The following is a 26,016-nucleotide window of genomic DNA, read 5'->3' as shown; positions in this document are numbered from 1 at the left end:
TACCAGAGTGCTCCACTTCATGACGGCAGCCATGAATAGGAGGGAGCACACAGCTACCGTCTGCCTAGATATGGAGAAGGCCTTCGACAGAGTGTGGCACGAGGGGCTGATCTACAAGCTGTCGAAGACCGAAGCACCCAGGCGCTCTATCAAGGTGGTGGCCTCATTTCTGGCCGACCGCCGCTTCAGAGTGGCAGTAGAGAATGCTGTCTCGGAGGAGCACCCGATCCACGCGGGCGTCCCTCAGGGCAGTGTCCTCTCGCCGGCCCTCTACGCCCTCTACGCCGACGACCTCCCGGTCGTCGGGGACGTCAAGCTGGGCCTCTACGCTGACGACGCGGCACTCTTCGCCGCGTCTATCAACTACAAGCACGCTGCCAGAAAACTCCAGAGGTCCCTTGACGTCCTCCCCGACTGGCTCTCCAGGTGGAGGCTGTCGGTAAATGTGGGAAAGACACAGGCCCTGCTCACCGGGAACACCAACCAACTCCCGCCGCCTCTCCGACTACACGGCGAAGAGATCACCTGGATGCCGCAGATCAAGTACCTGGGCGTGACACTTGATCGGCGGCTTACCATGAAGCCACACGTGGACGAGGTGGTCAGGCGCGTCAAACCCTGCTCCGTCCAGTGCTCCGCAGCAGCCTCCCCCGCCGCACGAAGCTGGGGATCTATAAGACTTATGTGCGGTCCCGCCTGACGTACGCTGGTCCAGCCTGGTACGCGCTGACGGCTGAGTCCAACAAAAAGAGACTGCGTGCGCAGGAGAATGCGACCCTACGCACAATAGTCAATGCTCCCCGCTACGTGCGAAACATAGATATCAGCAACGGATTGAAATGGCAGAGTCTGGACGCCTTCATCGGCCACCTCTCGAGCAGGATGTTCGAGCGCGCAGACCACTCACGACACCATCACCTGCAGGGCATCGCGCCGCTCCACGCACGCCCGCCTGACAACCGCCGCCGCCAGCGCCAGCTCCCTAGGGCTCTGGTGCCAGCAATTGAGGAGGACGAGGGCCCCAGCAGCTGAGAGGAGCCGCAAGCCTCAAGCTGCAAGCAGGCCCAACGTCAACAGAAACACTGGCCATGACAGGCCATCATGGCCAATCACGGCCAAAAAGAAGCCACGCCCAGTTGTAACGGGCGGCGACTAGAGACCGCCAAATATCCCCAAAAGGGATGGAAAGGCATCTCATACTTCCCCAATGAGGAAGCATGAAAGAAGCAACGACGGAATAAAATTCATTCAATTCTTGTACATAGACAAGTGTTTTACTACAACAAACCTTCTGAACCTACATAACCAGTACCTTCGCTATAGTGGTGACCACCGACTCTGAACAAGAAGCAAGAAGCGAATCACAACCAAGAAGATGGGTTCGTCAGCTCTCGACACCCAATTCCTCATCGGCGAGATAAGAAGATTATCACTCGAAGTCGCCGAGCTGCGTTCGAGACCGCGTGAAAATCACAATAGTCAACGCTACAGCCGCTCTCATCGCCGTTTCCCGTCGCGTCCACGAAACCATTCGCAATCGCGAGACCCAAGCCCACGCAATCGCAGCAGCTCGCCGATGCCGTATTGCCACTACCATCGTCGATTTGGAATGGACGCCCAGAAATGTGCACAGCCGTGCAGTTTCAAACCAATCCCGGCGACAACAGCAGCACCATCGGAAAACTAAGCGTAACGCTGGCTGCGGCGGAAACCGGCGTTACCACCAAATCACACCGCTTTTTCGTACGAGACCGAACTACCAAACTTGTCTTCTTGGTAGACACTGGGGCGAACATCTCCGTCCTACCAAGAACACCCGGCACGAAGGCGCAACCTCTACCTTTTCAACTGTACGCCGCTAACAATACAGTTATTCCTACCTACGGCGAGAAGACGCTGGAGCTTGATCTCAATCTACGCAGACCATTCCGGTGGAAGTTCATCATTGCTGCAGTTTCAAAGCCCATCATCGGTGCAGATTTCCTGGACTACCACCACATTATAGTCGACATCACGAGGAGACGACTGATCGACGGCAAGACGCTACTATACACGAACGCACAACTCTGTACTGCAAACATACCTACCGTGCGCAGTATAGACGTGCAACAGTCGTACCACAACATACTTGCCGACTACCCTGGTACAACTCGTCTTACCTCCATGAAGCTCAGCCCGAAACATAACGTCGAACATTTCATCGAAACAACCGGACCACCACTTCACTGCAGACCACGTCCGATTGCACCGCACCGCTACGAACTCGTGAAGAAAGAATTTGCCAACATGATGGAACAGGGCCTATGCAGACCAAGCAAAAGCCCTTGGGCATCACCTCTTCACGTCGTACCGAAGAAAAATGGTGATTTACGTGTGTGTGGCGATTACCGACGGCTTAACGCAATCACTAAGCCCGACCGCTATCCAATCCCACGCATACGTGATTTTACCTACCAACTCGCCGGCAAACAAATATTCTCCACCTTGGACCTCAACCGCGCCTACCAACAGCTACCAATTGCAGAGCAAGACGTCAAGAAGAGCGCCATCATAACTCTATTCGGTCTATTCGAATTTCCGAGAATGTGCCCCGGACTCAAAAACTGCGGACAGACGTTTCAACGCTTTATTCACGAAGTACTGCGCGACCTTGACTTCGTGTTCCCATTCGTCGACGACCTACTTGTCGCATCGGCCGACGAATCTACGCACGAGAAACATCTACGCTCCGTACTAAGCAGACTCGAAGACTACGGTATAACTATCAACCCGTCGAAATGCGTATTCGGACAGCCATCGGTCAAGTTCCTAGGCTACGAAGTCAGCAAAGACGGCATACGACCACCTTTACTCCACTCCAAAATATCGTTTTCATGTGTTTTATGTAATGTGCTTTCATTTAATACCCGATAATTCGGACTATTCTTTGCATAATATGAGCGCATTAATGTAGAATTGTTGGCGCGCTTTAGTTTTTTTTGACAACTTCCACAGTTTTTGTCCGAAATTAAAAATTTAAACTGTGACGTTTAGTTGAATAACTGGTTTCTTTTATATTAGACGCAAAATTGTTATAACATTTTTAGTTGAGCTATAAAATATATATACACGAACTTTTCTCAAAAAAAGTGATTTTTCTTTGTTTGTAGCTCCTAAAATATACATTGTTTTTAGAAATAATGTATTAACGAATCATAATATATTTAATAACCTTTCGTTTGATATAGCACACGTGTATGTATGACACATGGTATAGTTATAATTTAGATTTTGCAAATTTCGGTAGTGGTCACATGTATGACGCCATTATTTGTCATTTAGGCACTATAGAGATTGTCTCCCAGCAGTTTTATGATCCTTTTTATATTGCTAATAACATACTAGAAGCTTATGCGGATTATCCTGAAAATGACCATTTTCGATTTTTTTTAACTTTAATGCATTTGTTCTAGCAAATACCTACATTTTGATGCATAATTTTCACATTTTTGGTCTGATTTTGATTATTTTGATATCAGTATATATGGCTTGAGACATCAGCTTTAATTTTGTAGTACATTGCTTTAACGTCCGACTTTTGATTTGGTTGAAAAACCCAAATAATCGAATTTTTTTTTTCATCATTTTGATTTATTTTTAAATTTCTCTTAAACTATTGTATATTTTGGTACATAGTGTATTAGTAAAATATATAATATTTTATTGGCTTTCGTTTAATACCCCACACGTGTATGTGCAATGCATAGTTTGGGTGCAAAATGCAATATTCGCAACGAGGCGGGAGTCATTTTGATGACGTCATTCCGCTGAAGTAGATGGCCGGCGCCGCTGTCTCCCGGCAGTTTTGGAGACCCAGTACCATGCCCAACAACATATTAAAATTTGGTAGCGGTTTCCGGGTCTGAACTATCTCTTCGACCGTTTCCCATAAGGCATAGTACTATACGTTTTAATTGAACGTGCACCGTAAACGGTGCAACATTGGATGTTGAAAATAAATTTCTGCCTACTTTTGTTGTTTGATTATCAGAAACTACTTTATTTGGGTCCGCATTTGTATCAGAATGAGATTGGGTCTTCTGTACAATTTCATACTCACAAACATATTCTCCACCAGCATTTTGCTTTCTCTTTTTGTTACAATCTTTACACCTCTTATTTTTATATATAGGTACTTTTCTTTTCAAATAGTTTTTATTATTTACAGATGTATCTGTGTCCATGCTGGATTCGATTTCAACATTAATAGCCACCTAGAGGTTATCCCCTCCAGGGTCGGGAGGATCGTCCTCCCCCATTGTAAAGAATTACAAAAGACTTACTTATTGTCCCAATCCCAACGTGATAGTAAACCCCGTAGGAGCAACGATCTCGGCAACTACCCCTGATCCAACTTCAAAATTAGAAGATTTACCTGCCCTAAAAGCTAATGTGCGTGTACTGAAACATATACCCAAGGGAGCCAGGAACCTTGCCGCTGGTAAGCTTTGCGATATATACATGTAGGCATAGGCAACTGTTTACGTACAAACTGTGTTGAAGATTGTTTTTCCTTTCTCTCATTTTCATTCTCAGCCCTAAGAGTACCTGAGAGCGAGGGAAGCAAATCTTTGACAACCAAAGTAAAGGAAAATATCGTCACTATCAACAGTATCAACAGTTTAATCAATTCAATCATATATTTCCCTGAATGCATAAACCATAAATTACGCCCGAAATACAGAACTATTGAAACTAAAGTCCATGACGGTGATTTCAGGGGCGCAGTCCGTATACTTCTGTCCGACTCTGCACTAGCCCCTTCAAATGAGGCCACACTTACCACACTACATGAAAAGCATCCCTCACCCTCAAGACAACTTCATTTACCTCCTGAACCAAACCGTAATAGCGCCTTTCTATCGGTGACCGTAGCTGACGTATCCAAAGCGCTGAACTCTTTCTATAATGGCTCCGCAGCTGGATTAGACGGTTTGCGCCTACAACATCTCAAAGAACTCACTTCACAATCTGCGGGTAATAATGGAATTAGATTATTAGAGTCCTTAACCGACATGTGCAATTTCTTATTAAAGGGTATGCTTAACCTCCAAGTAAGGCCCTACCTATATGGCGCAAATTTATGTGCTTTATTAAAGAAGGATGGTGGCATAAGGCCCATAGCGGTGGGTACTGTTATCCGACGTCTCACTGCCAAATTGTGCTGTTACGCTGTCAGGGATGATATATCAAAATACCTGCAGCCAAAGCAGATTGGATTCGGGGCAGCTAGAGGTTGTGAGGCAGCAATTCATGCCACTCGGTCTTTTGTTTTAAAAAATAAAAAACACAGACAACGCACTCATCAAAATTGACCTTAAAAACGCATTCAACTGTGTCGAAAGAGACAGCATATTAAAGGAGGTCCTCGACCTGGCACCACGTCTCTACCCTTTTTTATATCAGTGCTATTCTGATGCCACTAATCTTTACTTTAAAGATAATACAGTGTTGTCCCAAATCGGAGCCCAACAGGGCGATCCTTTAGGGCCTCTGCTCTTTTGCTTGGCCATACATAAGTCCATCATTACATTAAATTCTCCGCTCAATGTATGGTACCTTGACGACGGAGTCATCGGCGGAAGACCCGAGGCAATAATCGAAGACCTGAAGAACCTCATACCCGCTTTCAAAGAACTTGGGCTAGAAGTAAATCCCACGAAGTGCGAGCTCTTCTCCTGTGGGTCAATGTCTGAATCCTCCTCTTTGGCTCTGCAATCATTCTTGCCGGGAATCAAAAGAGTTGACAAAGCAGCTCCCTCTCTATTAGGTGCGCCCATCTTCCCCGAGGGTGTTAGTGCCGCCCTTCGAACTAAAAAGGATGCACTTGTGGCAGCTCGGAACCACTTGACCAATCTTTCATCTCACGTGTCCATGACACTACTACGTCATTGCTTCGCCACACCCCGGATGACCTACATCTTAAGGACATCTCCCTCATGGCTATTCCCTGAAACAGCAAAAGAAATAGATCAAGAGTTGAAGTCGACCCTACAACTCATTCTAAACGTCGATCTAACCGACATACAGTGGATCCAGGCGACCCTTCCCATACGATATGGCGGCCTTGGAATTCGTCGCGTCGAAGACATAGGACTCATTGCCTTTTTAGCATCTGTGAATGGAACTGTGGATCTTGTCACTCGAATATTAGCTCTTAATGGTGGCAACTCCCCGGTTCCATTTATCTCAGAAGCCATGGCAAAGTGGTCCACATCTACGCCGGGCGACGCACGGCCTGACGACCCCGCCGTACAAAGACAATGGGACGACATCTGAAGCAGAGGTGTGTATAACTCGTTGATTTCTGGCGCCTCGGGTGTCGATCTCGCGCGCCTTAAAGCTTTTGCACAGCCAGAGTCAGGGGCCTGGATGCATGCACTGCCCTCACCCCAGCTTGGTACATTGCTAGATAACGACTCCTTAAGAATAGCAGTGGCACTCCGATTGGGGACCAGTGTGTGCGAGGCTCATCGCTGCAGATGCGGAGCAATGGTAGAAGCCAACGGACACCATGGTTTGAGCTGCCAAAGGTGCGCGGGGCGATTTCCTAGGCACCAATCCATCAACGAGTTAATACGAAGGGCAATGGTGTCGGCTAGCGTGCCATGCATATTGGAGCCCCCTGGCTTGAGCCGTACGGACGGGAAAAGGCCGGACGGACTGACCTTGATTCCATGGCGGAGGGGGCGTTGTCTCTTGTGGGACGCGACTTGTGTAAGCACCTTTGCCGCGTCCCACCTGAGGCAAACCTCACGGTGTGCTGGCTCGGCGGCGGAATCCGCCGCCAAGCTAAAGCACACCAAATACTCCGCCCTGGAATCAAGCTATGACTTCGTGCCGGTGGCAATAGAAACCGCGGGGCCCTGGGGCTCTGAGGCTCGGCGTCTGATTGGTGAACTGGGGAGGCGTCTACGGGAGAGGGGCTGCGACCCCCGCTCTGGATCGTACCTGGTTCAACAGATCTCAATTGCAGTGCAGCGAGGGAATGCTGCAGGCATCATGGGAACTTTTGAGCCGGGTACGATGCACGGTGGAGGCGCATATTAGACCTTTAGTTTATTAGTTTTAGATTATTAGTTTTAATTATTGTTTGTAAATGGATTATATTGCTTTATACATAATATAAAGACTTACCTAATATGAGTGAATGTTACAATATATACAGGAAACAACAATATTTACATGTAATACTATCTAAAATATATACAAATTACCAATTCACTGATCTTAAGCTTATTTTAAATTAAATTAAATGTACGAGAAACCAAAACACAACCGCCACGTTTCACGTTTCCCGCGCTTTTCAGCATTACATTTACAGATTCATGGTCAAGATTGTCAAGAAAGAAGTGTAACGTCAAAGTCAAAATGACAACTATAGTTTGTCAACGGACTGTCTCATTCAAGTCTCATTTCAAACATAGACAGAGAGAATCGCCATGTAAAACCCACGTAAAACCATTAAATCTCCGCCAAAATAACTACCTTTCCTAATTATGTACTTAATATGTTGGCAATAAATGCTTTGCTTTGCTTTGAATCATAATATCATTCTCGTACATTTATTAACACGCGTCGAAAAAGCGCTCGTGCGTATGAGGCCTTAAGGCCCTATACGCACGAGAGCTTAAAAAACGTCGCGTTAGAACCCGAAGTTGGTTGGTATAACTTACTTAATTACTAACACTAGTATTAGGTACTTAGCTTAAGACAAACTAACAAAATCTATGGATTGTTATGATCTGCAATAAATGATTATTTTTTTTTATTTTTTTTTATTTAATGTTTCTAATATTTGTTTTCAAGCGATATCTCTTTCTCGCTCTTACTTATGGGTGCGACACACACGCAACGCTTTTTAAGCTCTTATGCGAATGGGGCCTTATGAACGCTTAAAAATCACCAACACACTAAATTTATTGACAGCATCAATAGTCATAATAAATTTGTAATTTTAACGGATTCAAAATGTACTCTTCAACATTTGAACCGCTGTACTTACGTCTTTAGGGGCATTCCAGTAGCTTACACAATAATTCGTCTAGTACTTAAACTCTGCGCTGCCAAAAAGAAAGTTATTTTACAGTGGATTCCCTCTCACTGCGGTGTTGTGGGGAACGAGGTGGTGGATCGGTTGGCTAGGGAAGCATCCGAAATGGGTGACAATTGCCATAATGTTCCTTGGTTTTCTGATGTCCTGTTTAAGGTCAAAAATATGTGCTTTGACATGTGGTCCGAATATTTTGACGAAAGATCTCGCACAAAGGGCATATGGTATAAAACGATCCAACCCACACTCCCTCGTGCTCCATGGTTCTCTTTCTGTAGGATGAACAGGCAGAATTTAATTGTTGCTCTTAGATTGCGATCTGGCCACATTCCTTTAAATAGCTATGCGTTTATGATGCGTAAAGTTGACTCGCCCAAATGTAATTTATGCGGAGTAGTTGAAGACGTGTTTCATGTTACAATGGAATGTCGCCGAGGTGCTGCGCAGCGTCGACTGCTTAATGTCAGGTGCTATGACCTCGGCAGGGTCAATAGTATCCTGGCTTGTCCAGCCTCAGAAGAGGCTGGGCTTCTTTATAATATGGTCAAAGACATCATTCAACTTAGAAATAGTGAAAGTTAGTCTGTTGTAGTTTTTTTTAGAGAGCCACTATGAGGGTGGCATTTGTTTAAAACTTAAAACCCTCTATAAATAAATAAAGATTTAAAAAAAAAAAAAAAACACGCTTCATTTTTAAGTAGTCTATTTGCGTATTTCGTAGTTGAGACTCGACTTCTAGAATTAACAATTCGGGATCGAGCTCGAATCGAGCTCCCACATAGAGGCCTCCAAACTCGTGCGCGAATCGCGGTTTCGCGCCGCGTAGTCTGGAGCGGCTTAGGGCCAGACCGGTCGTCAACTATATGTCTATGTTCAAAGTCAATGTCAACAATGTCAGTATGGATGTATGGATATAGTTTCCATGAATGTCAGATTCAGTTTGTCTGTCACTCACTTCAGTTTGTTCATAGACCTAGCATTACATAGATGCGGCCTACCGCGTGCGCTCGTAAGGGATAGACATAGATGACGTCATAAACGTGGGGATACCATATTGGTAAAAATTCCCCCAATATTTGATATCACGTTGGGGCGATTACCCTGGAGGCAAAGTTGGACAGTATTAAAATTGTTGAATAAAATGTCAATGGGCCGTTCTTTTTAGGCGTATGAACAATGAAATACCTCCTATAATTCGCGCAGGTGGTACAAAACTAAACATGTTTATTAAATAAAACGTAAAATAAAATGTATTATGAGTTTTAATTTTATGAAATCACAAATCACAATCACATTATTCACACCAATTAATGTACACCTCATTTAATCTTCACAACATTTGTTTATTTTATTTTTTGGAATTAGAAATACGAAAAAACTTCGAGGTCAAAATTACCCATAAAATTATGATATTTTCATCTGGTATCCCTAACATGATTCTTATGCAGCTAAATTAAGAGGCCGGTGTCGATTTTAGTAGCAAAAATGTAAAATTGATAGATTTAGTCGGTGAAATTGTACACCTTTTGTAACCTTATTGAAATAACAAGTACTGGTTTCTATTAGCACTTTTATCAGATAATTTTTTTGAAAACAGACTCACTAAATTAGTACTTAATGTTTGCTTTTCTGATGGACGTCTAGGTAAACGCGCGTAAAGCCCTGATTTTGTAACTCTTATTTGTAAATTTCGTAAAGTTTGGACGGCTAAACATGGTAATTTTGTAGTACACATATCCTGTACTTGACGTTTATCAGACTACATTTTTATTATTATGACTTTGAAGTAGTGTAAATGAAAGTTAGACGAAATCAATTTTCTCCAGAAATTACTTCAAAACAAGTGACAATTTCTCTGAAAATCGACTTAATTTCGACGTAATTTTGATACTTAAACAATCTACAACATTTGCTGAAACTATTCTTATACATCAATTTGTATAATTTACCACCATAAATTTTTGATGAATTTTTAAAAACTGCCCCTTCTTTTCATATATTACCGGTGTGGCACGCTCGCGACCTCATTATTAAAAGGCAAGATGAGAAGACGTGCTAATAGAAACCAATACATGTTATTTAGATATTACGTAACAAAACGTGTATAATTTCAACGACTAAATCTATCAATTTTAAATTTTTGCTCCAAAATCGACTAAGGCCTCTTAAAAAGCCTTATTCCTACAAACGAGCGTATTTTGCAAAATGCTTCCTTTTTTATTCAACATTACGACGTAACTATTAGTATTTATTCAAAAACTGTTAACGTTCTTAAATAATCATTTCCTAAACTAGCGCCTGAAATAGTTAAAGTTTCATTTTCTCTTTTTAAACCTAAAATAAATGAGTTTTCCTGGGAGTATTTTTCAAAATTTGCAGTGAGAAGTGTCGTTTCGGTTGCCAATTTTGCAGTAAACAAGAATCATTTGGTACATGAATGATTACAATTCAATTCACCATATCTTGTACGAGGGGCTGAAATGATTGAAAATCAGATTCATTTAAAAAAAATGATAAAATACCTTCCGAGTTTTCTTAATATTTTCGGTGAAAACAGGGTCGCATTATATTTTTTTATAGCAAATTGTACTTATATTTTGCCCTCAAAATAATATTATAGCAAACTCTAACTTTATGTGAACCCATAAAAAAAATCATAACTATAGGACCTATTTTCCCGTAAATTTAAATATTTTTAAAAGACGTATAAATCACGCTGCACCGACACTGCGCGCTCACCGCTCAGTCTCCGCCGAGCGCGCTTTGGGGACGGACCAGTGCTCGATCGTCAGGCGTTTGTTTCATTCGTAACCAACGAGCTAGTTCCGAGAAGTGGTGTATACTGCGATTAGAAAATCTTGATCCTTAGGTGGTCAATGTGTTCATAGGTACATTTTATAGCACAAATATTAAATTTTTTCGCCTGGGTGATCGGGTCTGTTCAGGGTGCCTAGCCAAGATGCCAACCGTTTAGGTACCTATAGTTTAAATTAAAACCAAATCTGTAGCTAGCCTCTGAATGGGTAGTAGAAACGGGTTCCGTATGTCTTTCCCTTTCCAGATGACCAAGGTGCCTAGCCAAGATGCCAACCGTTTAGGTATCTATAATATAATTTACATTAAAACCAAATCTGTAGCTGGCCTCTAAAATGGGTAGTAGAAACGCGTTCCTTATGTCTATCGCTTTCCAGATGACCAGGGTGCCAAGCCAAAATACCAACCGTTTAGGTACCAATAGTCTACATTAAAACCAAATCTGTAGCTGGCCTCTGAATGGGTAGTAGAAACGCGTTCCGTATGTCTTTCCCTTTCCAGATGGCCAGGGTGTCCAGCCAAGATGCCAACCGTTTACGCTCTGTAGCGAACGAAACGCAACTGTCTCTGTCGCATTAATATGTAAGAGTGATAGAGAGAGATTACCCTATCATTCGCTACGGAACGAACGACTGGCATCTTGGCTAGGCACCCGGGTTTAGGTACCTATAGTTTACATTAAAACCAAATCTATAGCTGGCCACTGTAATGGGTAATAGAAACGCGTTCCGTATGTGTTTCGCTTTGCAGATGACCAGGGTGCCTAGCCAAGATGCCAACTGTTTACGCTCCGTAGCGAACGAAACGCAACCGTCTCTGTCGCACTAATATGGAAGAGTGATAGAGAGAGATTACCCTATCGTTCGCTGCGGAACGAACGACTGGCATCTTGGTTAGGCACCCAGGTTTAGGTACCTATAGTTTACATTAAAACCAAATCTATAGCTGGCCACTGTAATGGGTAATAGAAACGCGTTCCGTATGGGTTTCGCTTTGCAGATGACCAGGGTGCCTAGCCAAGATGCCAACCGTTTACGCTCCGTAGCGAACGAAACGCAACCGTCTCTATCGCACTAATATCGAAGATTAATAGAGAGAGATGACCCTATCGTTCGCTGCGGAACGAACGACTGGCATCTTGGCTAGGCACCCAGGTTTAGGTACCTATTATAGTTTACATTAAAACCAAATCTATAGCTGGCCACTGTAATGGGTAATAGAAACGCGTTCCGTATGTGGTTTTGCAGATGACCAGGGTGCCTAGCCAAGATGCCAACCGTTTACGCTCCGTAGCGAACGAATCGCAACCGTCTCTGTCGCACTAATATGGAAGAGTGATAGAGAGAGATTACCCTATCCTTCGCTACGGAACGAACGACTGGCATCTTGGCTAGGTACTCTGATTATCTGGAAAGCAAAACACATACGGAACGCGTTTCTATTACCAATTTCAGTGGCCAGCTACAGATTTGGTTTTAAGTGGTTTTAACGTAAACTGTAGGTACTAAACCCGAGTGCCTAGCTAAGATTCCAGTCGTTCGTTCCGAAGCGAACAATAGCGTAATCTCTCTCTATCACTCTTCAATATTAGTGCGACAGAGACAGTTACGTTTCGTTTGCTACGGAGCGTAAACGGTTGGCATCTTGGCTAGGCACCCTGGTCATTTGGAAAGCGAAAGACATTCGGATCGCGTTTCTATTACCTATTTCAGAGGCCAGCTGCAGATTTGGGTTTAATGTAAACTATAAGTACCTGAACGGTTGGCATCTTGGCTAGGCACCCTGGTCATCTCTGGGTACAAGTATGTTAGACCTGTACCGCTGGCTATATTTTGACCCCTAGGTTATAAAAATATTAAAGTCAATTCTGTTTTCGCTTATGAATACTTTGTTAAGATGTAAATCTTACATTTTGTTTTGTGTCATATATATAATTTGCTTTTCTAGTAATTTGTTATTTTGTGGTAATTATTTTTTATTTTGAATTATCTTGGAGAAAAAAATATTCGAGAGAACACATGTAACTGTGTTGCATTTAGGATAGTGTTTTTAGTGTGAAAACATAGTTTGTGTCAATTACGTCCACTGCAATCTGATACTATGTCATAATATTCTAAATGACACAAAAAAAAATTAGAGTTAAAAAAAATGACTTAGGTCGAATTTAATCGTTTAAATAGGTCCATTAAATGATTTTGTGTCTTATTAAGACATATTATAGACGTAAACTTAATAATATGATTTTTTTTTGTGGCAGATACAGGGTGTTAATTAGAAAAAATTTTTTTTTAAATAAAAGCGGTGGATGAATTTGACACAGATTTGTTTGAATAACATATAACAATGTTCTGTAAAGTACAACACTTCACTTGCCGACTCTAATATTTTTTTAGGCGTTTTAGGATCAATATTAGGTATTTATTAAATGCCATTATACCCGTGGATGAAAATGACACAAAATGCGTGTGTACGTCGGAAGCGACTTTGCCTTTACAGGGAAACAAAGAATTTCGTCTCGAATATTTTTTTTACAGAATGCTGATTGAAAAAAGAAATACCTAAATTTCTACCTAAGCAAATACCTAGGATGACACAAAATATTATTTTTAGGTTTAGTATATGGTCTGGAAACTATATATAAAAAATAAGCAACATTAATATTCTTATAACCTCAGAAGTTATTGGTACAGGTCTATGTATATTTTCTTAACATAATAAACTGAAATGACAACTACCGTGCATATAAAATAATATAAAAGAGTGGCTATAACAATAAAAATAATGTTACTTGCTATTGAAATCGACAACGATCAAGATTATTCTTCTCTGCGTTCAAAACGCGTTATAGTACCGCGCGTCAACGCCAGCTATTGAGTGTTATTTCGTGAAATCGATGAACGATCCAGGGAATAAGGGCTCTTAAGAAGAAGATTAAAAACGGCTGACCTCAGACTCGTCTGAGTAGCTGATATATTACCACAAACAACCTACGTAATTTGGGCGGATAATTTTACAAATAATGTTTTGTTAATTTGCGTAAATAATTGTGATATTTTTATTGAAATCGTTTGATTCTACATTGCTTTGAGTGTAACGTAATTTTACGATGTTATTCTCACATATTGCGTTAAGAGGAAGGTGTAAAATACCGTACTTACGTGTGAAAGGTTATGTTCTCATATTTTTGCTCAGAGCGACTAATACAGCCGATTACAGAACAATTCACCATTATTTTATCAATTCAAAACGCTAACCATCACTATGTTTTATAAGAGAAAGCACAATTTCATAGAAAACAACAATAATTAAACAAGCAACGAACAAGCATGACATGTCACGTACTTATTTGTTTGCCACAATTTCGGTTGTGGCAGCGGTGGAAAAGTGAAACTTTGACAAAGACAAAAAGTAATATATTGCTCTCTGTCACTACTACTGAAAGATACATAAGACTATCCCGTTCGGTCATTTCGCCCCACCCCTCATGACCGATCCATGTTATACTAGATTCATGATCTTTGTATACCAAATTTAAGGCAATAAAAATAACTTTACTAATATGTTTTTGTTATATTCATTCCACTCTTTAAAACATTTTTTCTACATAATATTAGGTCTACTTGGGCGGTTTACGAGAATTTTTTTTGTTCGATATCTTGTACTCGAAAATCTTTGATGTTACAAGAAATCAAACAGAAAATTGACTTGTAAACCGCCCAAGTAGACCTAATATTATGTAGGACGAAAGTACACGCACGTATGTATATGTAATATGTAGTTGTGCACGCACACATATATAGTTAGTTTCGGGAGACAACAGAGATGGTGCTTTCAAATGAGTTTCCATAAAATGCTTTAAGTGGGCTCTCTTTACCTATTATACTTACTTTACTCTTTGCTCAGTAGTCAGTACTTGTCACAACTTTTTACTTTAAGTGGTTGCACTTAGCGCGAGCCAAAAATGAAATAGTTTAGGATTTAAGATTTAACATTACATTACAGTCTACTGCCAAATTGTTCTTAGAACGAGTGACTTTCATCCTCTGCTGTTTACAAACTTATAATAACTTATTCATTCTACTTTAATATTATTTAAAATGCTGGAATGGTTTAAAATAACTCTTATACTTTGCGCTTTTGGGACATTACGTGAGATTAGGCCATCTGAACCCTTCGTTACAGAATATTTAAGTGGAGAATGGCGTAATGTAACCTCCGAGCAGTTGTTCCGTGATGTTTACCCAGTAGGAACTTATTCATATATGGCAGTCCTAATTGTGATATTTTTAATAACTGATTTTCTGCGATTCAAACCCGTGATTATTTTGTCAGGTTAGTACACTTCATTTATTTTATTGATATTTTTATAACTACCAGATGAAAACCCGGCTTCGCCCGGGTAAAATAAATACAATTAATACTCATTTTGTTTTAAATTAAGTAATTATTTACTTTTAGACTAATAAACCTTCATCAATGCGGTTTCCTACCTCATCTCCGAAAACTTTAAATCCAGTTATTAAAACCTAGAAAATTTTTCCCCTATGCCCAGTTTCAGATGCCTACAGCCCTATATGCAGGGCTCGGAACCGGTATTTTTTAAAAACCCCGAAATAGCCCAATATTTTGAATTTTTTTATGCTCATTACGTAGGACTGAATCATGTATTTAGGAAACAATTTTGCATTATTAAAACGTCCCATTAAAAATGAAATTATAAACAAAAGAACGAAAAAGAACATAATAATACCGGTATTTTTGTATGGAGCAAATACCGGTTTCCGACCCCTGCCTACATGTTTAGGAGCCCTATTGATTGCAGATTTATTTTGCAAATGATTTAAAATGCAACTTTTTGAAATTCCATAGTAATGTTTGCTAAATAATTTATTTGTGTCCATACATTTATAACGAAGACTTACTATTCCGATTTATATAAAAATTGATATTTAAATAACCCAACCTAACCTGGGTGGCCACTTGTGTAGTAGCACTTCAGTTCATTCAGTTGTGTAAGGGTCGCAGTTCTAACTTAACCTAACCCACTTTTCTAGTCGCAGTTTGGTTCTGTAAAGGCTGCAGTTCTAACCTAACCTGCTTTCTTGTTGCATTTTGATTCTGTAAGGGTTGTAGATCTAACCTAACCTAACCCAAGTTTGCATGCATGTATCTGATTTTTTAGGCCGCTGTTAAGTTATGTTATGGTTTTCGGGGGCCCTTGCAGATACACTTCGACCCATACGGATCTTAAGTGCAGGCCGCTGTTAAGTACCTGGTTAATTTATGCATGTAGCTGACTTACGATACAGGCATAGGGTTGGATCTTAAAATAAGTCACGTTGTTTGAGGATAGCTGATGCTGTGGGGGGCTTTTTTGGGTTGTTTTTAAATGATTTAAAGCAATTTTTGCCGCCGGTAATAAATTTTAATTTTATAGAATATTACATGAAACAAAACGCACGGCGGCCTTATTTTTTTGATTTCATTAAATATTTTGTGGCTACTTTTGTACACCATACCAAAGATAGATTTATATTATCCTTTATTTCAGACAGTAAAGTAAATTTCATATATATATTTTTTTCCCAGTTCTTGCATATTTTATTGCTGTCTGTGTGCCACTTATTGGCAAAAGGACTCCTCCAACCTTCTCCATTCCTCTCTATCCTTGGCAACTCTCGTCCATGTTCTTCCTGCTATGGCTTTGATGTTGTCCACCCATCATCTAAATGGTCTACCTCTTTTTCTTTTCTTATGGCCTGTGAACCAGTTCATTATCGATTTCAACCATTTTTCTTTGCCTCTAATTGTATGTCCTGACCATTTCCATTTTAACTTTTTTATTGTTTTTGTGACATCTTTTGTTTTGGTGAGCTTCTTTATGGATTCTATTCTTATTTTATCCAATAGTCTTTTCCCCAGCATACTTCTCTCCATGGAGATTTGGCAAGTTTCTAGCTTTCTAATGTGCGTTTTAGTGAGAGCCCAGGTTTGGCAGCCGTAAGTGAGTACAGGAAGTATGCTGGTATCAAAGTTTCCGCTTGATAGTTACATTGATATCTTTATTTTTCATTATTTCCTTTAGGCTCCAATATGTCTTCCAAGCATTTCCAATACGTCTATCTATTTCTTTTGAGGTTAGATCTACCGGAGAAATTATCTGGCTTAAATAGATGTACTCATTGACGTATTCGATCAGGTTATTATTGATGAGAATAGGTTCTTGCTTGTTGTTAGTCATAGCCTTGGTCTTTACAATACAATACAATTAGCCTTTAATCACTGACTATTTTTGGATATGTTTAGTTTCTTTATAATTGATTAATCATTTTTTCACTAGTCAGCTTCGCTTTTGTCGGGATTTCCGACAAAAGCCTCCTCTAAAGCTTTCCAGTCATCTCTGTTTCGAACTGTTCTTATCCACTTTGGTGGGAAATCGTCCTCCCATCTAATTTTCGGGTGTCCCTGACCTCTCTTGCTGTATGTAGGGAACCAGTTCGTTATATTTTGTGTCCATTTGTCTACTTTCGATCTTGACATGTGACCTGTCCACCTCCATTTTCTTTTTCTTATTTCTCTGGCTGCGTCTCTAACTTTGGTCTTTTTCCTGATTGTTGTCAGTCTCCATCTGTCATTTATTCTTATTCCTAGCATGCTTCTTTCCATGCTGTGTTGACAGACCGCAATCTTTTGTATATTTTTCTTAGTGCATGCCCATGTTTCACAACCGTATGTCAAGCATGGCAGTAGACAGGTATTGTAGTGTGGATTTGATTTTCATTCGTACACTTTTGTTTTTTATTATCTCTTTCATAGACCAGTATTTGTTCCATGTATTATTAATCCTTCTGTCTAGTTCTTTGAGCATTTGATCTTCTGGTGATATCACTTGACCAAGATAGATATATTCTTTTACATATTCTATTTCATTTCCGTCAACATTGGGTGGTAATCTTTGTTCGTCATCACCTTTGTTTTGCTTGAGTTGATGGAGAGACCTGCTTTCGCGCTTTCAGTTACCAGTTGTTGTAGCATAATTTGGAGTGTAGTTGGGTTTTTTGCGAAGAGTATGAGGTCTTCAGCAAAACGAAGATGGTTCAGCCTGCTGCCATTTATGTTTATCCCATATTCCTCCCAGTTCAGCTTTCTGAATATGGACTCAAGAACCGAGCAAAAGAGTTTTGGTGAGAGGGGATCTCCTTGCCTTACTCCTCGTAATATTTGAAAAGGTTCTACTTTACTTTCTAGTTGGACTACAGCTGTGCTTGTCTCATATATGCCTCTGATTACCTTTATGTACTTTTCATTTACTCCTTGTTCTCTAAGGGCATTCCATATACTTCGGTGATGTAGTGAGTCAAATGCTTTGTTGTATTTAGTCTACAAAGTACATATAGTATTCCATTTTATATTCTTTGCTTTTTTGTATCAGCTGTTTGACCACATGAATGTGGTCAATAGTGGAGAAATCCCTTCTAAAGCCCGCCTGTTCTATAGGCTGGTTCTCGACTAGTGTTTTACTCAATCTTCCCAGTAATATCTTTGAAAATACCTTGTACAAGTTGGGCATTAAACTTATCGGACGATAGTTTTCGATTTTGTTTTTGTCTCCATTCTTGTGAATAAGGATTATGGTAGATTTTGTCCATTGCATTGAGATGGTATCTTGTGTAAGTATGTCATTGAATATGTTTGTTATTGGTTGTTTGATTTCCTCTATGAGGCCTTTTAATAGTTCATTAGTGATGTTGTCATCGCCAGCAGATTTGTATCTCTTTTGGGAAAGAATAGCTTTCACTGTCTCGCTCACCAGTATGTGTGTAACATTTTCTTCAATCACATTTGTTTCCTCTGTTTCTCTACCCGGTAGCTTTTTTTCTTTACTATATAAGGTTTTGAAGAACTCGGTTGCTATTTGTGATATATGTGGTCTTGAGCTTGAACTAGTCTTTGGTCCTGCTTTATTAGTGTTGGTTAGGCTTGGTATCCAAGTCATGTGTTCTCGTAGTTTGTGAAGAGCTCTTTTAGTACCTCCTGTTTTTTCTATTTCTTCTTGTAATTTCTGAAGCCTCTTCTCTGATCTGTGTGTTTTAATACTTTGATTTATTTTTTTACTTAGTTGAGCTATTTTTGGTGATTTGATTTCCTGTCTTGAAATAGTTCTTTCCTTTGAATAATGAGATTTCTTTCTGGCTTCTTCTCCTATTTTATCCCTGTTTCTTTTGCCTGAGAGTGTCATATTTAGTTCTTGCAAACAGTTCCATTTTGTTGTAATTTTCCTGTACGGTATCTTCTTTTTTGACCCCTTTCAGGTTCTTTATAAATTGGTCTTTTATGTCTTTAGGTATTGGCACCGGTATCTCCATGTTGTTAGTTGTCAACTTTTTTCTCTTCTTTTTTGGATTCTTGCTGTAAATTGTACCTCTAAGTATTCGGTGTAAAAAAAACAGACCATTTAAAATAAAACAAACAAACGATATAGTGCTAGAAAGTACTGAAAAAATAAAGAATAAGTTAGAAAATTTCATTGAGGATTCAAAGGAACTAGATACTCAAGACATATACAACTACTTTGAGGAACTATTGCACACAAATAACAAAAGTGAAAAAAAGGGTAAAAAAAGCCCAGCAGAATGGATTACCAGCGACACCAGACAACTACTAGAAGAAAGAGCGCAACTATTTGCTAAACCTAACAAAACTAAAAAAGACAGAACAAATATTGCCAAAATTAGTAACAAAATTAAGTCAAACATGAGAAAAGACCGCCACCAACACCGGCTAGACCTGTTGGAAAAATGCATTCAAAGCACTGGAGGCATCAAAAAGGCTACCAGATTATTAAGAGATAAAATGGAATGGATACCCAATGTTCTGGATAAAAGCGGCAAACACGAACGAAGACGACCAGAAATTATCTCCAAAGCCACCGCATTCTTTAGAGACTTGTATACAAGTAAGAGCACCAGCCAAGATACAGACCTGACAGGAGGAATCAAAGTACCAGACATCATCCCGGCAGAAGTAGAAAGAGCAGTAAAGACCCAGAAAAAGGACAAGGCCCCAGGTGCAGACGGCGTAAGCAACGAATTTTTAATTAATAACATCAACCACCTCAAAAAACCCCTTACGCACATATTTAATGAAGTATTACAAAGTGAGACAATACCAACCCAATGGACAACATCAACAATCTTATTATTACATAAGAAAGGCGACAAAAATAACATCAACAATTACAGACCGATTAGTCTTATGTCAAACATATATAAATAAGACCTTCGCAAAAATTATTTTGAACCGAATAACAAAAATTCTGGATGAGAACCAACCAAGAGAGCAGGCCGGGTTTAGAAGTGGATATTCAACTTTGGATCACATCTACGTCGTCAAACAGTTATTCGAAAAGGCCAAGGAATTCAACATAACTCTTTACTGTTGCTTCGTAGATTACAGCAAGGCCTTTGACTCACTTGAGCATGAGAAAATATGGCAAGCCCTTAAAAACCAAGGAGTTGACAACAAGTACATCAGGGTCCTAAGAAATGTCTACGTAAACAGCAAGGCAAAAATCAAACTGGATAAAGAAGGAGAAGAGATAAAATTAGGAAGAGGCGTACGCCAAGGGGACCCGGTGTCTCCAAAGCTCTTCACAGCTGTATTACAGGAAGTATTCCGCAAATTGGATTGGAACAAATGTGGACTACCAATTAATGGCGAGAAACTATCACATTTAAGGTTCGCAGACGACCTAATTATTATCTCCCAATCAAAGGAAGAAATACAAACAGTGCTGACGGACCTGGACATAGAAAGCCGTAACGTTGGTCTTTACATGAACACCCAAAAAACTAAAGCAATGACGAATGGCAAACTGGAAAGTATAAATATAAATAATAACACAATAGATTATGTGTCAGAGTATGTTTATTTGGGCCAAACAATATCACCACAGGACTTGACCTCGAAAGAAATAGATAGAAGGATCGGAAATGCGTGGAAGCGATATTGGAGTCTAAAAGAAGTCATGAAAAATAAAAGCACAAGTATGGCCATCAAGAGGAAGCTTTTTGATACCTGCATAGTACCTGTTATCACATACGGATGCCAAACCTGGGCAACTAACAAATCTCACATAAGAAAAATAGAAGTTTGTCAAAACGCTATGGAAAGGAGTATGATAGGAAAAAGACTGTCAGACAGAATTAGACTTACAACGATAAAAAGGTACACTAGAACCAAAGACATTACAAGAACCATCAGAAAACTGAAATGGAAATGGGCAGGACATACAATAAGAGGAAGCGGAAAATGGTCTAAAACAGTAATGTTCTGGTTTACAAAACACCTGAAAAGAAAACGTGGTAAACCCAAAAGAAGATGGGTTGACGAAATAAAGAAGGAAGCAGGTGGATGCTGGACAACATTAGCACTAGAAAGAGAGAAATGGAAAGAGTTGGGGGAGGCCTTTGCCAACAAAAGGCATACAGACAACCCTATTATAATAAATAATTAAGATGTAATATACAAAGGTAACAAGTGAAACCATGTAATTGTCTGAAATAAAGGCTATTTTTATTTATTTTTATTAAGTATTCGGTGGTCGGAGTTATAGTTAAAACTAGGTATTACCCCTACATTTTTAAATGAGCGGGGAGAGGTGGTAAGGATATAGTCAATTTCATTCTTGTAATCTCCGTTAAGTGATAGCCGTGTCCATCGTTTACTTTGTTTCTTTTTGTAGAAGGTGTTCATTATAGCAGTGTTGTTTTCTTTTGCAAAAATGATGGTGTATTTTCCTACAATATTGGATCTTGTACTTGTTGGTATGTTTCCTATTTGGCTGTTATAATCTCCCATAATAATTTTATATTTGTGCGTCGCCGCCATTACACTTGATAGGTCTTGGTAGAATTTATCTTTAGCTTCTTCTGTAGCTGTTTCGGTTGGGCTATAGATTTGAATTATTGAACATGCATTTTTATGGTTAGGGAAGTTTATGTTGAGTATGGCAATGCGATCTGATATCCCTTTAAATTCTATGATGTTTTTCTTCCATTTCTTTTTAATAATAAATCCCACTCCATGTTTTCCCGAGGTTTCTCCTTTATAATATAAAATAAAGTCTAAATATTCTTGGATTTCTTCTCCTTTTCTTCTAACCTTGCATAGTCCTATTATATCCCAATTTATTTCGGTTAAAGCTAGTTCGAGTTCAGCAAGTCTTTCTTGGGTTCGTAGAGTCCTTACATTGTAAGTAGCTATGTGGATGTCTGAGTTTGTTTCTTTTGTGGTATTTGTCTTTAGAGGGTTGTGGTCATTCTCCCCCACGATCCACGATGACCAGTCGGCTTGGGGGAGGTTTTTCCGTTAGTTGCTATGCATCGTTATTCCTACTAGCGCTGGGTTTTTGCAGCTTGTTTGGATTAGTGTTCGGTGTTAGGGTATGTGGATTTGAAGGGGGAGAGTCTGTAGGTAAACGCTTCCTCTTTTCATTTTTCTTAGTGACAATTAGTTGGTCATGTTTAATATAAGCATAGTTTCCTTTATCTCTTTCTTCTTTCAACCTGTCCTGTAGCTCTCTCCTCTTTTCTAACACCTCCATTGAGTAGTTCACAGCTATATATATATTCTTGAGCTTCTTTCTGTTCTTCATTATATCGGTTTTAGTCCAACTATTTACAAGTCTTGGTCTTTAGTGTGTTCATAGCCAATCCCACCTTCTCACTTTCTCTAACCAGGTCATTCAGCATTGTTTGCAATCCTTCACTTGATGATGAGAGTATTATCAGGTCATCCGCAAATCTCAAATGTGAAAGGTTTTCATCGTTAATAGATAGTCAACATTTCTCCCAGTCTAATTGATGAAAGACTTCTTCTAGAACGGCTGTGAAGAGTTTCGGCGATAGTGGGTCCCCTTGACGTGCGCCTCTTTCTATTCTGATCTCTTTGCCTTCCTGCTCTAGTTTTATTGTGGCCTTGCTGTTGTTGTTAATGTTTTTTAGTATTCTGATGTATTTATTTTTGATACCTTGATTTTTGAGTGCTTGCAGAAACACTGAAAAAGGAGGAACATTAGTATCTGCTGCATTCAAGAAACACGCTGGAAGGGAGCTAAGTCCAGAGGCTTAGGATATCAACTGGTCTACTACGGAACAAACAACAAGCAAAATGGCGTTGGCATCGTGCTCGATAGCCACCTTAGGGACAGAATAGTTAACATTGAAAGAAGAACTGACCGACTCATAGCCGTAAAACTAGCGTTAGAGAATCAACCAATCCTGAACATCATCTGTGCGTATGCACCCCAAACAGGTTGCCAAGAATCTTTAAAAAACGATTTCTGGGAAGAAATCGACGACCTCATAATGAAAATTCCTAAGGAAGAAGCAAGAATTATTATGGGTGACCTAAACGGGCATATAGGTTTGTCAAATAATACCTATGCAAATGTACATGGGGGATTTGGATATGGAAATGAAAACAAAGAAGGAAAACAAATTCTGGAGTTTGGTTCTCGGCATGGTCTAAGCATAATTAACAGCAACTTTAAGAAGAAATCGGAACACCTTATTACCTACAAAAGTGGGGGCAAAACTTCGCAGATAGACTTCATATTAGCTGATAATAGAGTGAAAAGAAGCTTCAAGGATTGTAAAGTGATTCCGGGAGAATCACTAACGGCCCAACATAGGCTACTGGTTGGAGTCTATGAATTACCAAAACCTATTAAAAAGATCATAGACCGTACAGCTAGAATCAAATGGAAGGAACTCAAGGGGAATAAGGGTGACTCTCTTCTCGTTGCCTTGAAAGAATACCTGGAAAGTGATATACAAAACACCTACTTGTCTGCTGAAAAGATGTGGTCAAACTTTGAGACAGAATGTAGAGCCAAAGCCAGCGAAACATTGGGAGTGTCGAAAGGAGGAGTCAGTACAGGCAAAGATCCGACCTGGTGGAACGAAGAAGTTAAAAAGACTCTGAAGATCAAAAAATACATGTTCAAAACCTGGCAAACAACTGGTACTGAAGAAGACCGCATCAAATACAAAGAAGCAAAGACCATGACTAAAAGAAAAGTAGCACAGGCAAGGGCTGCATCACGGAAAAATTTCTATAGCAAGATTGAAGAAGCGGAGTCCGAAGTCGAAATTTTTAAAATAGCAAAGAGCAGAAATAGAGCCACACAAGATATTAAAACCAATAAGTACATCAAAAGTAAGGAGGATAGACTACTGACTATGAATGATGATATAAATAACAGATGGTATGAGTACTATAAAGAACTTATGAATGAAGAATTCCCAAGCAAAGAGATGCAACCCCAAAGCCTAACAGAAGGGCCAGTACAAGATATTGGACTGGATGAAGTAAAAACCGCAGTATCTAAGATGAAAAACCGAAAAGCCGTTGGTCCTGACGAGATACCGGCTGAGATATGGAAGTTGCTGGGTCCGATCGGATTGGACTGGCTTACAAAGCTATTCAATATAATACTAGTCACCAAGGTAATACCGGAGTCTTGGCGTCTTAGTTACATAATTCCCTTTTACAAAAATAAAGGGGATGTGACACAATGCGGTAATTATAGGGGAATAAAGCTGACTTCTCACACACTGAAAATCTGGGAGCGTATACTCAACCGACGCATTCAACAACTTACGTCAATCACGCCCAACCAATTTGGATTCACTCCTTCTAGGTCGACAACTGATGCAATCCAAGCAGTTAGAATTCTCACAGAAAAACATCGCCATAATAAAGAAGATTTGCACTTCATTTTCATCGACCTGGAGAAGGCATTTGACCGGGTGCCACGAAAACTAGTATGGCAGGCGTTAAGAGCGCAAAACCTGCCTGAATGCTACGTGCAGTTGGTTCAGGACATGTATCATAATGTACGCACCAAAGTTAAATCAGCAGCAGGTCTCAGCCAGGAATTCAGTGTGGGTGTGGGAGTCCATCAAGGGTCAGCACTGAGCCCTCTGATCTTTAACTTAGTCATGGACTATATCACTCAATGTATTCAAGAACCCTTACCTTGGAATCTCTTATACGCAGACGACATCGTCCTTATCGCCAAAACTACTCAAGAACTCCAAAATGCTCTATGTCAGTGGGTAAATGCCCTAGAAGACGCGGGCCTCAGGGTTAGCAGGACAAAAACGGAACACCTCGAATGCATCTTCAGCAACAATTTAGAAAATGATTCAGTGATTTGCTATCCTGATAAAACACCGGTACCAAAAGTAAAGCAATTTAAATACTTAGGATCCATAATTGCCAGTACCGCGAATGTAGAGCCAGACATAGGGCATAGAATAAGTGTTGCCTGGCAAAAATGGCGGTCGCTAACTGGGGTCTTATGTGACCCTAGTATGCCTGTTCGCACAAAAGGCAAGGTGTATAAGATCGCGGTGAGGCCGGCGATGCTATACGGGGCGGAATGCTGGACGGTAAAAGAGTCGCATGTGCAAAAATTACATACCGCAGAAATGAAAATGTTAAGATGGTCAGGAGGAGTAACTAAAATCGACAAAGTCCGGAATGAATATGTCCGTGGTAGCTTAAAAGTGGCCCCTATCCCCGATAAACTAATAGAAAGTCGCTTAAGGTGGTATGGCCACGTAATGCGTAGAGACGAAGAACACGTGGTCAAAAAAGCTCTATGCCTCCCGGAACGTAAGAGAGGCCGCGGATGGCCTTTGCTGACATGGTGGACCAGCATGACCAAACTAGCTAATAAATTAAATTTACCCGACCCGACAACCCATGACAGGCAGTCTTGGCGCCGAAAAATTAGGAGAGCCGACCCCACCTAAAGTGGGATGGAGCAAAGAAAAAGAAGACCTTGATTTTTGAGTGCCTGCCATATTTTCTCGTGCTCTATTGTATCGAAAGCTTTACTGTAATCCACGAAGCAGCAGTAGAATGTTATGTTATATTCCTTGCCTTTTTCGAACAATTGTTTGATGACATGAATGTGGTCCACAGTCGAGTACCCGCTCCTGAAGCCCGCTTGCTCCCTCGGTTGATTTTCCTCTAGCTTATTGGTTATTCTTTGGAGTATAACTTTAGCGAAGATTTTATATATATTCGAGGATAGG

General features: G+C 40.3%; 2 protein-coding genes across 4 annotated transcripts in view; both read left to right on the top strand.

Moving 5' to 3' along the window:
• LOC134754957 (small ribosomal subunit protein uS14m) overlaps positions 1 to 26,016 on the top strand; it is a 306,550-nt gene that overhangs the window by 150,953 nt on the left and 129,581 nt on the right. The gene's annotated exons all lie outside the window — the stretch shown is intronic.
• LOC134754887 (folate transporter 1-like) overlaps positions 14,818 to 26,016 on the top strand; it is a 48,601-nt gene continuing 37,402 nt past the window's right edge. For all 3 annotated transcript variants that reach the window (XM_063691350.1, XM_063691351.1, XM_063691348.1), the window contains exon 1: positions 14,818 to 15,238. In XM_063691350.1, coding sequence (XP_063547420.1) covers positions 15,004 to 15,238 — 235 coding nt within the window. In that variant the 5' untranslated portion in view covers positions 14,818 to 15,003. The remainder of the gene's footprint in view (positions 15,239 to 26,016) is intronic.

This window comes from Cydia strobilella, chromosome Z (genome assembly GCF_947568885.1).
Source record: "Cydia strobilella chromosome Z, ilCydStro3.1, whole genome shotgun sequence".
Lineage (NCBI taxonomy): Eukaryota > Metazoa > Arthropoda > Insecta > Lepidoptera > Tortricidae > Cydia > Cydia strobilella.
This window is presented reverse-complemented; position numbering and strand designations above follow the sequence as displayed.